Raw genomic sequence first — 12,911 nt, 5'->3', positions numbered from 1 at the left:
TTTTCTTCCAAAAATGGTCAGATGTTTGAAAGATGTTGACACTTGCAATACTTGTACGGCTGCCTTTCAAACTGTGCTGCCCAGCTTTATCTCCTCAACATAAATAAAACATGGTCTTAAAATGTAAAGCAAGAATCTAAAACTTTAGATTTTGCAGTGTATGTGCATCAATGCATCTAATTATCGTATATATAAAGATTATGTTTACCGATTGTATTCATATCAGTCTAAAGGAAATATAGTTTCATTTTTCTTTTTTATGCACATTTTTTTTTTTTTTTTTGTTTTTTAAAAAAACAATGTTGGCAGTTAAGACATCTCTTATTCAATAGAAGAGATTTCTGATAATAATGACACTGAACATCAACAGGCCTGGATAAGATGCTTCTCACTTGTCTAACTTCTTGTGTTACTGCAGGATGTTTTGATTTACACTAGTCAGGTTAAAAGCTGGAAAACAATTCAGACCTTTTGCATACCTAAGTTTTTTTATAAAGTGGAGGGGCAAAAAACTTCATCACAGTGTTTGAAGCCCAGCCTTTGTAAAATGTCTTTGATATTCGAACTTCTATTTTAAATGAGGCTGAGTTGTTTGTGCTCTTTGAAAGGGCGACACTCTTCTTTGATGGAAGAAATAATGATATGCATGCCTGACTGAATATGGCTAAAAGTATGTTTTAGCACATCAAAATAAAGCACTTTAAAAAGCATTAAAATGAGCTGGCCGATTAATAATTCACTCATACCTGTGGTGCACAGGAAGACGACTCCTCGCATTAGGATTCCTCCTTTTTGAAAGGCATGCAATTTGATACAAGCATATTCAGTTCCTTTCCTCCCCTCTGTCAGTCGCTAATCACCAAATAAGTGTGTTTCTGTGTTTTCACAAAGGAAATATGTGCTTGCATATGAAAAATTTACAGCTTCCCAGCAGCTTATTAGAAACGCTTAGTTAAAAATAGCTTGTGCATTAGGGAACCAGGTCTGAGGTTCTGTTTGATGTCAGTGAAAAGGTGGGTGGGTAGGTTGGGGTGGTGGGTTCAAGCCTGTGTTGTCAGCGAAAGGTAGACAGCTGTAGTTTAAAAGACAGGGTCCCTTTTTGTACTTCAAACTTTTTTTGTGATTGATGAATACAATGCCCATTCAAAGCAAGTGCAGGAAAACCTATCTTGTAGAGAAAAAGCGAGGAAGACCTCACAATGCATTTGGTAAACAGAGGAGTGCCTGTTTGGGATAGTGATTGTCTGAAGATGTTTCTAGAGTAGGCACACAAAAGATGTGTATGTTTAGAATATGGTGTATGAGCGTCTTGGCCAACCTGTTATTTATCTGAAAGGTGCTTGGTCTCCCACTGTCTGAGGCTGAGCTGTTTCTAAGGTCCATCATTAGAACTACTGAAGTATTTCTTCTCATCGTTGTCATGTAGCTGTTGGAACAGAGCACAACATTGTTCCTTTACAAATGACAGTAACTGTCAGACAGACAGCATGAGTGAACACAGAAAAAAAGGCTTCCTCCTTTTTAAAGCCACTGTCAATCTTATTTTCTCTTTTCTTGTTTCACAGCTCCTCAGTATTCATTAAAATCATTTAGAGGAACATCAGAAGCCTTTGTAGAATGCATATGTATTCAGCATGTCATCTCTTGAAAGATGCCTTCATTATTCTGTTTTTTATTTATTTATCTCAAAGATAATACATATATGTACAGTACATGCACAGACATTCAGACATATGTAAATGTCATATGCCTCCAACACTGCAGGCAATATTTAGTGCAACTTTTTTGTTATTATACAGTATATTATCATAAGTGTCTATCCCGAGAGAAAAAAAATACAAATTAACAGTAAAAGTAATTAAAATGGAATACTAAAATCTTAATGTATTTGGACAAGGATGTTCATGTTGGCTGTGGCTGCAATTTAATCATCTTGCCTGATTAGTAATTCAAAGGGTCATTTTTAATGCTAAGTATGAAATATGTATACATGGATAGCCATGAGGCTCTTTCCTCTCTTCTCACACCTTCTTCACCTCGCTGAGGCAGCACTGGCAAAAAGGAAGAGCTTCTGCATAAGAACGGGATGCTTACCTTCATTAAAGCAGGTGGTGTATTTATGCCGCAGCTGAATGTATGGGGATGCAAAATGTCGGAGGAGGAAGGAGTGGAATTGTGAATACACCTGCAGACTCGGACACAACGTGATTCGACATATTTAACATAAATTTATGGGAAAGGTTGTATTGAAAGTTGGGGGAAGAAGAGGGAAGAAAATAATCTCTCCGTTTGGGGGCTAGGAAAATGGTACTCCTCTGAAGCTTGATGAATAATTATTTTCATTCCTCTTTCCTTACAGTCAGGAAGTTGGAGTGGTAGGTTTAAGTTTAATTTTCACTGAAACTTGTCCGTTTGCTTGGTAACCATGTACACAGTCCTTAAAGTCATTGATCATTTAGCAAGCCTGCATAGAATATTAGAACAGAGAATAAGAGTAAGGTTTGGTAAAGCCAAATAACATGAGCAAAAAGGCAGATTATTTTGCTTAGAACTACAACATATTCTATGAAATTGGGAATGGTTTATTGAATTAATGAATTATTATATCAATGATTGTGTTTTTTTTTTAGATGCCATCATCACAGTCATGTCACAGACTTTCTTTATTCAAACATGGAAATATTTAGTGCACACAGAACATGTTTGTATGATGTGAATCAGTTTTTACCATCACTTGCCTTGCTGTTTTTTCTGTTAGCTTGGGCATACATGTTATTGTTGTTGTGTGTAGGAGTATTTTGACATAGTTTTGTGGAGCACCAATTAAAAGGTGAATTTTATTAGCTACTGCTCACTGTTTTTTCTCTTCCTGTGTAGAATATTATGGGATTTTTCTACTTCATTATGCCGAAAAACATCACTTTTACCTCTCACGTGTTGTTGAGCTTGATAAATAAAATCAAACCAGATAAAATCTATATTCATACATAAATAAACCGTAATGCATTTCAGACTGAACTCCTACAGCAAAGGTGTTATTTTGATTGTCATGCTGAGGTTTGAAGAATTAACTGTACTGACTTGTAAGAGGTAGTAAGAGATGATGATAATAATAATAATAGAGATAGTAATAGATGGTGTATGAGATAGTAACAAATTATGGTATGTTAAAACTACACATTTCCTAACATATTTAAAAATATGTATCTTATTAGTTTGCATTATCTCTCCAGGTTGTTCCAACCATGTGCTGCTGTATTTCTCTTTCTTATGAGGCTCCTGCAGTAGGGTTTTAAACTGACCAGTCCAAATTATGTTCAGTTTAATGTTGATACTATACCTGTGAAACTGTTAAGATGAAGACTGGGCAGATGGGTGTGCTTATACAACGGTGTGTGTGTGTGTGTGTGTGTGTGTGTGTGTGTGTGTGTGTGTGTGTGTGTGTGTGTGTGTGTGTGTGTGTGTGTGTGTGTGTGTGTGTGTGTGTGTGTGTGTGTGTGTGTGTGTGTGTTTGGCTCCACGAACACCTGTGTGTTTGTATAAATGTGCTTTAGCAAGACACGTGAACATCCAGGTGTGTCGGAGAACCAGATGTTGTGTTGTACACTGTAGATCCTGCATTTAGTCTGTAAATTGAACATGATGATTAGCATCCCCTAGACCCAGCACCGTGGCATTGCAGTCTTCTCATTTTTTACTGTGCTCTACATTATGCTGTTAGTCTTCTGGTGTTGCTTATTCAGAAACAGATGTACAAAATGTTATGGATTGTTCTCCATATAACAGTGCAGATATGTAGATTTAATATTAGCTGTGGTTGATGCTTATGGTTAGTTACAATCAAATTATTCAAGTTTATGTTATTGTTACTCCAAAACTGGGAGACATTCAGTGCAGTGGTGATTTGTTATTGCTTTTAAACCCTAAGTAGTATGAGAAATCAGGAGACAAAGCAGTGAAAATGTTTACATATTCATACCACGTCCTTTGAGTGCTTGTCATCCCTCAAATTGTAATTCATTTTGTCTTTGAAGATAATAGGCCATAAATTGTCCTTGTTTGTGAGCCAACTCCCTGAAAGCTCAGTGTTTATGAGTTTTACCACGGGGTGTCTAATGGGCAAGCACCAGTGCTGTGTCTCCAGAGCGTCCTGTAAAGGTGAACGCCATGTCATCCTGTTGTTCAGTGGCCTGAAGATTAATAACGCTTCTGCTAATTAATATCTACTCTCAATTTCTTCATCTCTTGCAATCATGTCGTTAGGCTGCATAACACTCTTATACTACAGAGTTAAGTGTTTTGTTCTTGGACTTCATAAATAATAGGAAATTATTTCATATGTGCAATAACTTCAATATAGGCTTTTTAATTCATTTCTTTTGTATTTCTTTTTAATGAATGCAGAATTATTACCTAAGAAATATAAGATGACATGGAACACTGCCCTTTATGGCTCTGGGCTCTGACACAGGCTATAGATTAAAAAGCTGGATAGAAATAGGAAAAGGAAAAGACAATATTCAGGTATTGTTAGCATAGAGTTACAAGAGAATGACTTGTAACACTGGGGGAGTTGAATCATCTCCATATTAATGGCCAACTTTCAGAGGGAATAGAGGTGAGGATTTTCTATTTTGCAGAGGTGTGTCAGAAGCCCTCTACAGTGTGAAGGTGAAAGGTTTTAGGGAGTTGGGGATTAGAGGACACATTTTCAGTAAGCATAACACTGAGGAGTATTGAGGTTCACTATGCAGAGCAATTGTGGGTTGAGCTTCACTTTAAAGTGATTGGCAGACTGTGGCTGTTCTGGGCAAAGTGACAGAAAAGTTGTGCAGCCTCGCTGGTGTGGACGGACTGGATGATAGGTTATGTTTTTTACAACCGGAGGCCTGAAGCCGCCACGGCGAAACAGGAACTGTGGTAATGAGGGGGCAGAGGCTCCGGAGATGATGAGGACCCCATGTCTGTCAGTAGGAGAGGAATTCCCCTCCAAAACTTGAGGAATCTTTTCCCCATCCTCCACTTCTCTACATGTTGTTTACTGTAACTCACATTTTAGAATAGAGATAACCTCTCCCAGCGACAAAGCAGATCAACAGCAGCTGATTGCACTCCTGGAAGATTTCAATGGCAGATGACCTGTTGTGCTTAATTTAGTCTATGCTGTGTCAGTCACTCTGTCCAGCAGGCATCTTGTTTCCCCTTAAAAGCACAACAAGGCTGTGATTGCTCCAGAGAACGGTGCAGTGTGCTGACAGCCCCTTTGCTGCTTGAATAATACAGTCCAGCTATGGGAGGTGAGACAAGGTGCCAAAGTCCAATTCACTTACGGGACTCGACAGCACAAAAGCCTCTGGTTTACGGAAAAGGGGCATGAATTAATAATCACCTAATTGACTCTTAGGTTTTTTCTCCACTCCTGCCCTACCTTTTGTGCTTTCAAACAAAAGCCCACCCTGTGTATCTGTCAAAAGAGCTTTGGTGTGGATGGGGGATCTGACCAAGCAGAAGAGGTCAGGGTAACAGACAGACTCCTGACAGACATTAAGGTCAGTGGGGGGACCATAGTGGTCTCTGTGGAGGACTACTTGCGAATGGGATAAGCATGGTTAAACTAACCACGGAGGTTTAAATACAGAGATGTAGTTGTAGCTCTTATTAAAATCTTATCATTCAGGAAGCTCTTAAAAGTTACACTGACTTCAATAGTAACTTGGCCGGATTGACAGCAATATTATATATTAAAGAAAAAACGTCAGGAATTATTCTTACAAAACAAACACATTTTCACAACTTTTTGAGATTGTATTTTTTCCTCTCTCAGCTACCCCCCACCAATATAACACCCGAAAGTAAAACTAGACCTCATCTCTAGTTGTTGTCAGCTATTTTTAACATCCACAGCATATCTCACAAAGTCCTTTTCTGTTCTTTCTTGACAGTACATTGCTCCTGTAATAGTCATATACCCTGCTCCATCAGGACCCAATGTTTTGGTCATTGGTTCTGATCTCCTGCTCATATGGTAGATCCATGTGTCTCGCATGTACACATCTATGCTCTGACACCAGTGTCCAATCTGCCGTGTTAGACTGTGCGTCATGACAAAAATCTCTATTTCATTCCCAGCTATTCAATGTTTCGCTCGTTTCTTTCATCACCCTTGACACAGAAAAACAGGATACAGTAGTTGGATGTTAGTCATGGTGCCTGTGATGGTGTAGGGGTGTAGGGTTCTTAAGAGAAGGCGATTTATCAGATTTATGGAGTCCTAATTGGCCATGACGAGAAAGACTGTGTCTGAGTAAGCCTCCACAGCCCTCCATATGTCCCACCCTCTCTCTCTGTCTATCTCTCTCTCACACACACACACATAAACATAAAACACCCTGAGCTAGAGAGTCGGTTGGGCCCCTTCTACAGCCACTCTCCAGTGCCTTAGCATAAACAGCCACTTGTTTCACCTCTCTGGTGCTTATTGAGTAATTGTGAAAGTGGAATATACTTACAATCAATTATGTTTATCCTCTTAATCACGAGGCTAAGAGGATACTTGTGTCTACTTAATCCATGCTTACTTTCTGTTTTGTATGTATGTACTTAATAGCTGCGGCCCGAGCCCTGTGTACCTGCTCTTTAAGTCTTTGAATTTCTTTTTTACGCTACCTCTCTGTTACAAAAGTTAGGTAATTCCCAGTGAATGGCAATTATACATATTTAAGTTGTAGCAGCTGCCGTTGTTTATTTTTGTCCATGCAAACATGCAGTGCAGCTGAGACTTTTTTATTTATTTTATTTTTAAAGAAAAGGGGCAGGTGCTTAAAAATGTTGCTATCCGATATTAATAGTTTTAACAGATGCTGTTGGGTTTAGGCTACTGTTTAGGTCCTTTGCCTTGGGCAACCGTTACAGCAGTTCCCTACCTTGTATCTATGAGGCTTCTGGTGTCAAAAGTTGCTTATGGTATTACTGAGCTGCTGATGGAGAGACAAAAAGCCAAGATACAGAGATCAGTGTTTCCTAACTAACTCAATAAGCTAGCTAAAAGAGAAAATAGTTTTCAAGGTAAATACTGTATATTGTCATTATTAAATAGAATTAGGACCCCTAAACTTGTGAGCAGTCAAAAGATCAACCAGATAGTTGACATGTGAAGGTGAGATGTACATCTTTGTTTTCATCGAGAGATGAGTTCAGGGGAAGTAAGAGTGGACTGAAGTGGAGTTGAGGAGGAGGAGGAATTGGTGAGGATAGTGCCATGACTGAGAGGTTAATGTCAGGGAATGGGAGGTTCCTTTTGTTTAACATTCCCTTTGTTTATTGGCGGATGTGTTTAATAGGATTGACTGTGACTGAACCCTAATAGGGCCTCCCTGGCTGATCCCGGTGTCTCTGGGAGATCTCGCAGGCTGCTCTGTCCAAAGCCAGGTCCCCCACTGGGTAATCAACTCAACTGCCCTCGTCCTGATTGGAGCTGACATTTTAATGTCTGGAGCAGGAGCGTGGTCAGCCCTGCTTAACCTGACCCCCTCCAAACCACCCCTCCCCTACCAATGGCCTCTGTTCTCAATTTGCCCTTCTAGAACTGTACAAATCAGGCCAAATTTAACTCTTTATAGGCTTGTTAGGAGTTGGCAAGACACCTCCTTAAGTTTCACAGTGAATTCTTTCTACTGGTGACAAAGTGGGATGCTACTGCAGCTCCTCTGTGCTGGCTCCATGTAGATTTAGCTCCTCTTTGAGCCCTTGCTTCGCTGAAGGCTCAGCTGTGATGCATCTCTGTCACCACCTCTAGTTTGCCTTTTTCTTTATAAAGTGGAGTAGTTTTAAAGTGGTTTGCAGGGGCTCTTGTGTGAAGCCTTGCTCTGCAGAGATGCTATTTTGTTAATATTGTTTTTGTGTGGATTAGCCCGGTGATTCAGTTTGTGAGCTAGTGAAACACTTGAGGTGGCAGTATAGGTGACTATAATGGAAATCTTTTCAAAGATTGGCAGCCACCTGACAATGACTGTAGTCCTTTCCACAGACTGAGCACTGAAACATGGCTTTATCCTGTGAATGTGCTTGGGTATGACTAATCATTGTTCTGATGCCACATTTGAGGCCAGTGGCATGTTTTTATGTCTTCAAAATCTTCAAGTTAAGTGAAAGGTTGTTGTCGTATGCAACCTTGCTTTTAGGAAAAATCGAGCTTTGCTCAGGGGCTTGAAAAGTGGTTTTCTAATCTCACTGTCCTCTTTTTCTTTTTGTCACAGTCCACTTGCACAGAACTACAGCACACTGGAGAGGGCTGAGCTGGTTACAGAAATGCCAGTGAAACAGAGAACTTCACTCGCATCCCACTGCTTTTGGAAACCAAGAGCTGAGGAATTTCAATCACTCTCTTGAAATTAATTGAAATGTTGGCAAGGCAGAACTGTGACTATTGGTCAAAATATCAAAAAACTGAATTGTATTGTCTTCCTCAGCTTTTCTTTGTGGATAATTTCTGTGACAACAAGGACAAAATGTAGTTAAATACACAAGAGGTGGTTGAAGACCTTTCATAGAAGTGTTCTTCATTTGTATTACAATATCAGGATCACAAAAATGAACGGTGTTCAAAAAATGAACACCGTTATACAGGTAAGAAGTAATTACAGAAATAAGTTGTTCAAAGTTGAGTCTGGTGTGGATCTCTTTACCTTTCTTGCTATATGATGAGGTCGCAAGATGTTTGATTACCTTGTCTCAAGTTTGGAAACTCATGTGGACTGAAAATATGTGTGAAACCTAAAGTTGCACCCTGTGGCAAATTAATATTTTCATTAGCGGTTTATGGTGTTGTATGATATCCTGACAAGCCAACACTGAAAAAGACAGCTCCCCTGCACTAACATGGGAAGACAAGTGAAACATTGTGTGGTATTTTCTACGGTGAGACATGAGTTGGATAACAACACTTTCTCTGCCCAATTCCCATTAAATGCAGTTATATCACATTTAAGAAAGACATTCCAAAGCCCTTTATCCACAGTGTTATTGATTGACCTGCTCCCAAGCTGCCAAGTCCTCACCTTGTCTTGACATGTCTGCTCTCCTCTCTTTTCCCCTCCGTGTTTGTGCGCATCTGTGTCAATGTGCAGCAGTGTCTGGCCACTCGGAACGGCACCAGTCAGATTCTCCAATCCCCTCCAAAAGGCCCTCTTCGCGGTCGGAGACCTCCGAGAGCCCCCTCTCCTCAAAGCGTCCCAGGACAGCTGAGAAGAGCGCTGCGGAGCAGGTGAGAGTTATAAACCACACAGTTTGGATAACATTGATGTCTCCAGATGTTCATGAAACTCTCTGTTTTTAAAACTCTTTGAATTAGGGGACTCCTGCTGAAGGTTAATTCATCCTCAAATACCAAGCCCTCATTATAAGCTTGAAACTTACACATTAATTAAAAGAAGAAATGTAAAAATATACTTCTAATAATGTTTTGTCAGTTATCTTGCTGACCCTTTTTATAAATTTTTTTACCTCCAATCTCAAAGAAATTTTAGCCTTTCTGCTGCAGTTGCACTGCTAATTGTGTATAAGGTGGAAAATCAATATAGTATTTGACAGATGAGAGCACTTTGAAGTAGGTGCCAAGACTCAGTGGTGCTCAATATTACACAGTTGTCTGTGATCAGAGGGATCTGCCTGCTTGAGGGATGGGGGCCCCAATCTTCCGCCTGATATACAGCTCCTCTTCAAGCAGGCCCACCGTGCTCAGCATTTCACCCCTTTAACCCACTGTGGATCTCTTTCTCCCTCTCTCTCTTTCCATCTCTGTTCCTATCTCTACTACCCAGATGTACCAGTGCCCCTACTGCAAGTTCACTAACACGGACCTGAATCGTCTCAGAATGCACGTGATGACGCAGCACTCTGTCCAGCCCATGTTACGCTGCCCATTGTGCCAGGACATGCTCAACAACAAGATCCACCTGCAGTTCCACCTCACACACCTCCACAGCGTGGCTCCTGACTGTGTGGATAAGCTTATTGCCTCAGTAAGTCCCTTGTTGTGTTTATTTTTTGTGTGATCGGATACTGGGTGGTTTGAAAGGTTGAAATGTTTACTCCATTAGCATTCTTATATTTCTCAGCCCGCAATGCTTTTGAATCATTTTCTTTACCAACCTGCATATTTCAAGGTAACCTGAAGTTTGTATGTGCAAACTTCTGAAAACTGATCTGATTGGTATGTGCACATTGTTTATTCTGGTCATCCAGCGCCATAGCAAATAGAATGCATAAGTACTTTAGGAAATGCATTATCCATAGTTTCTAAGTTTGGATATGCAGAGGAGGAAAAGCACTATAGATTAACAAATGTATGGCCTTGCCATTTGGGTAAGCTGAATTGTATACACACTACCAATCTAAGTTTTGATTCAAATTTCTCTATCCACTCTGTCCCATATTGTGTCTACCATTATCCTCACAGTTATTAATAAGAAACTGAAATATTGCTACAGTACTTACACATATTATGGTCTGTCAGATTGCAGACACTGGGTCAGGTCAAGGACCAGTGTAAGGATTCAAGAAGATTAGTCACTCACTCTTAATCAATCCTTCACCATGTAGTGGCGGCCTAGCTGTGAGAACAATTGTCATTCCTATCTTTGCTTCTGTAAATTGCCAACATTCAGTCTTTTATCAAACACAAAGAATGCTGTTAATTGCGAAATGGCTTCAGGCAATCCCATTGGCTCATTGGAAATGATTGGGCCTTTTTAAGATGCATATATTTCTCCTCTTTTCATTGTCTTAATGTGCCCATCATAAGAGAGCCTTTCTCCAGCTCTCCTCTAATCACAGTCATTTGGGGAGGGGAACTCATAATCTGTTTTTGTATTTTTTAATGATTTCAAGATGAGCTGGTCTCTTAGCTCCCAGTTCATTTATTACTACACTGACATTCTTGCCATGTCTTTGATCACCTGTGTGCTAGTCAAAACAAAGCTTTTCATGATGAATATGTTAAAATAATTGCGACACAGATTAATCAAAATTTAATGAACAGTTTTGCCACTTTATGAAATTCAAGTACAAGCAATGGAAATGTAATTGTTCACTACAAATCAGCCACAAATCAAGTCTCATATAAAACTGTATGTATTTATAGACATATTTATAGAAAATGAAACACAATCTGTGTCAATCTTCAGGTCCATTCTTACAGGAAATAAGATTCAAAATCTGTAGTGTTTGTATCTTGAGTCATGTAGTTTTTGACTCTCAAGTCCTGAAGTTAGATTTATTATCAGCTGCAATGCACTGGGGCATCATTTTCTACCTAGAGAGAATACTTTCTTTGCTTTCGATAATGCTAATCAAGAGGAAATAAAATTTTATTTGCCTTGTTTTCTTGTAAATCACTGAGCAAATCTTTGCTCTGTTCTATCCTGTGAAGCTAAATAGCCTGCCGGACAATCACAGAGTAAAACATTACTCTGTCTGCTGCCTCGCCATCTTCATCCCCCATCTAGAAAGTAAATGGCAAGCACATTAGTATGTTGGACAGCAATATTTATTTCTTTTATAGAGTTAGTAATGTACTGAGCCACTACAAGAGGACCGTGATAGAACAGAGGTAATATAACACATTAAAGCTAGCACTTTTTTATAACTGGTGAATGCAGACGGAAAGGTACTTTATCCTTTCTACAAGTCTAAGGAGAGGAGCCTAATTAATTCTGAAATAGGTGACTTTTATTTCTTGCCAAGCATGCATAATGATGCATTCACTATCCCGCCCTTCATCCTTTCATCCACCTATCGTCTTTGCACTACCTCTTCCCTCATTTCCTTTCCACCCCATGTGTCACATGCCTCTCTGTCTCATATACAGAACATATACACAGTGCTGTATATATATATATATATATATATATATATATATATATATATATATATATATATATAATATGCACACATACACACACCCGAGTCCTCCCTCTCTCACTCCATGTCTCATTTGCGGTCTATGTAAGATAGGGGTAATGAAAATAATTGTGCTTCATTAATTCTGAGTCTGGCTGGATGATAGCCATTTTAAACTATGTTTGCCAATTAGGTGGTCCAAATTAAAAGTGACCTTGGTCTGCTCTTTCCACTAATCACCTAATGAAGCAGTTGTCTAGAAACAGTCCACTTTGTAATGTAAATCATTGTTTTTTTGTTAATTTCAGTGACGGTTGCATTCTTTTTCCACTTTTCATTTTAAAGAGATAGAGAGGTAACAAAAACAACAAGGGAAGTAGTTTTCTGCTAAATATGTGACCACACTAACCAAATATAGTCTGTACTTGGTGATGGAAAGTGTTAACTGTTCTTCTTAACCTTGAAACTCCTGTTGTTTGAGGATGATTTTGCTCCATTTAGATCTGGCCTGTAGGCTATATGACATGATGCTACAGTATGTTCAGCTGTTTTCTCACTGTGCCTATTAGAGCAGTAATTAGAAAGCAGATTGTACATGAGCACAAAGCCTCAACCATAAAGATCTGCAGTCACTTACTTTTCAATACAAATTCTACCAGGATGCATTCTTCAAGATTTCTTTCTTTCTTTTGTCTCCATCATTTGAGACATCTATATTGAATATGACTTGAAAAGACTACCTAAGTATTTAGGCTAAGAGTGAAAGGTGAAGAGTGTTCTAAAATTGAGGTTCACCAGTGTAACAGAAGGGAAGAGAGGAGGCATACAGTGGGGTGGTATTAATTTAAATGCAGCATGTAGAGTGAAGCTGATTAGTCTGTTTGTGAAGTTAATTGAGGGATGGTGAAAAAGACAATCTTACAATCTCACCCAGTTTCAGTCGATGATTATTATTACATAGGGAACTGGTAATTAGTGATTTTGATGAATTATCAGGTTTTGTGGATGAAAAA

The 12,911-nt window shown here is 39.2% G+C and overlaps 1 protein-coding gene across 6 annotated transcripts in view; it reads left to right on the top strand.

Annotated features, from left to right (window-relative positions):
* The window catches only part of zfhx3 (zinc finger homeobox 3), a 210,335-nt gene that overhangs the window by 182,735 nt on the left and 14,689 nt on the right, over positions 1–12,911 (top strand). For 5 of the 6 annotated variants that reach the window (XM_039794348.1, XM_039794350.1, XM_039794351.1 and 2 more), the window contains 2 exons: positions 9,126–9,262; positions 9,819–10,019. In XM_039794348.1, the coding sequence (XP_039650282.1) occupies positions 9,126–9,262; positions 9,819–10,019 (338 nt within the window). The remainder of the gene's footprint in view (positions 1–9,125; positions 9,263–9,818; positions 10,020–12,911) is intronic. The other variant, XM_039794352.1, reaches the window with a different exon arrangement.

The sequence above is a fragment of the Perca fluviatilis genome, chromosome 3 (assembly GCF_010015445.1).
Source record: "Perca fluviatilis chromosome 3, GENO_Pfluv_1.0, whole genome shotgun sequence".
In the NCBI taxonomy this organism is placed as follows: domain Eukaryota; kingdom Metazoa; phylum Chordata; class Actinopteri; order Perciformes; family Percidae; genus Perca; species Perca fluviatilis.
This window is presented reverse-complemented; position numbering and strand designations above follow the sequence as displayed.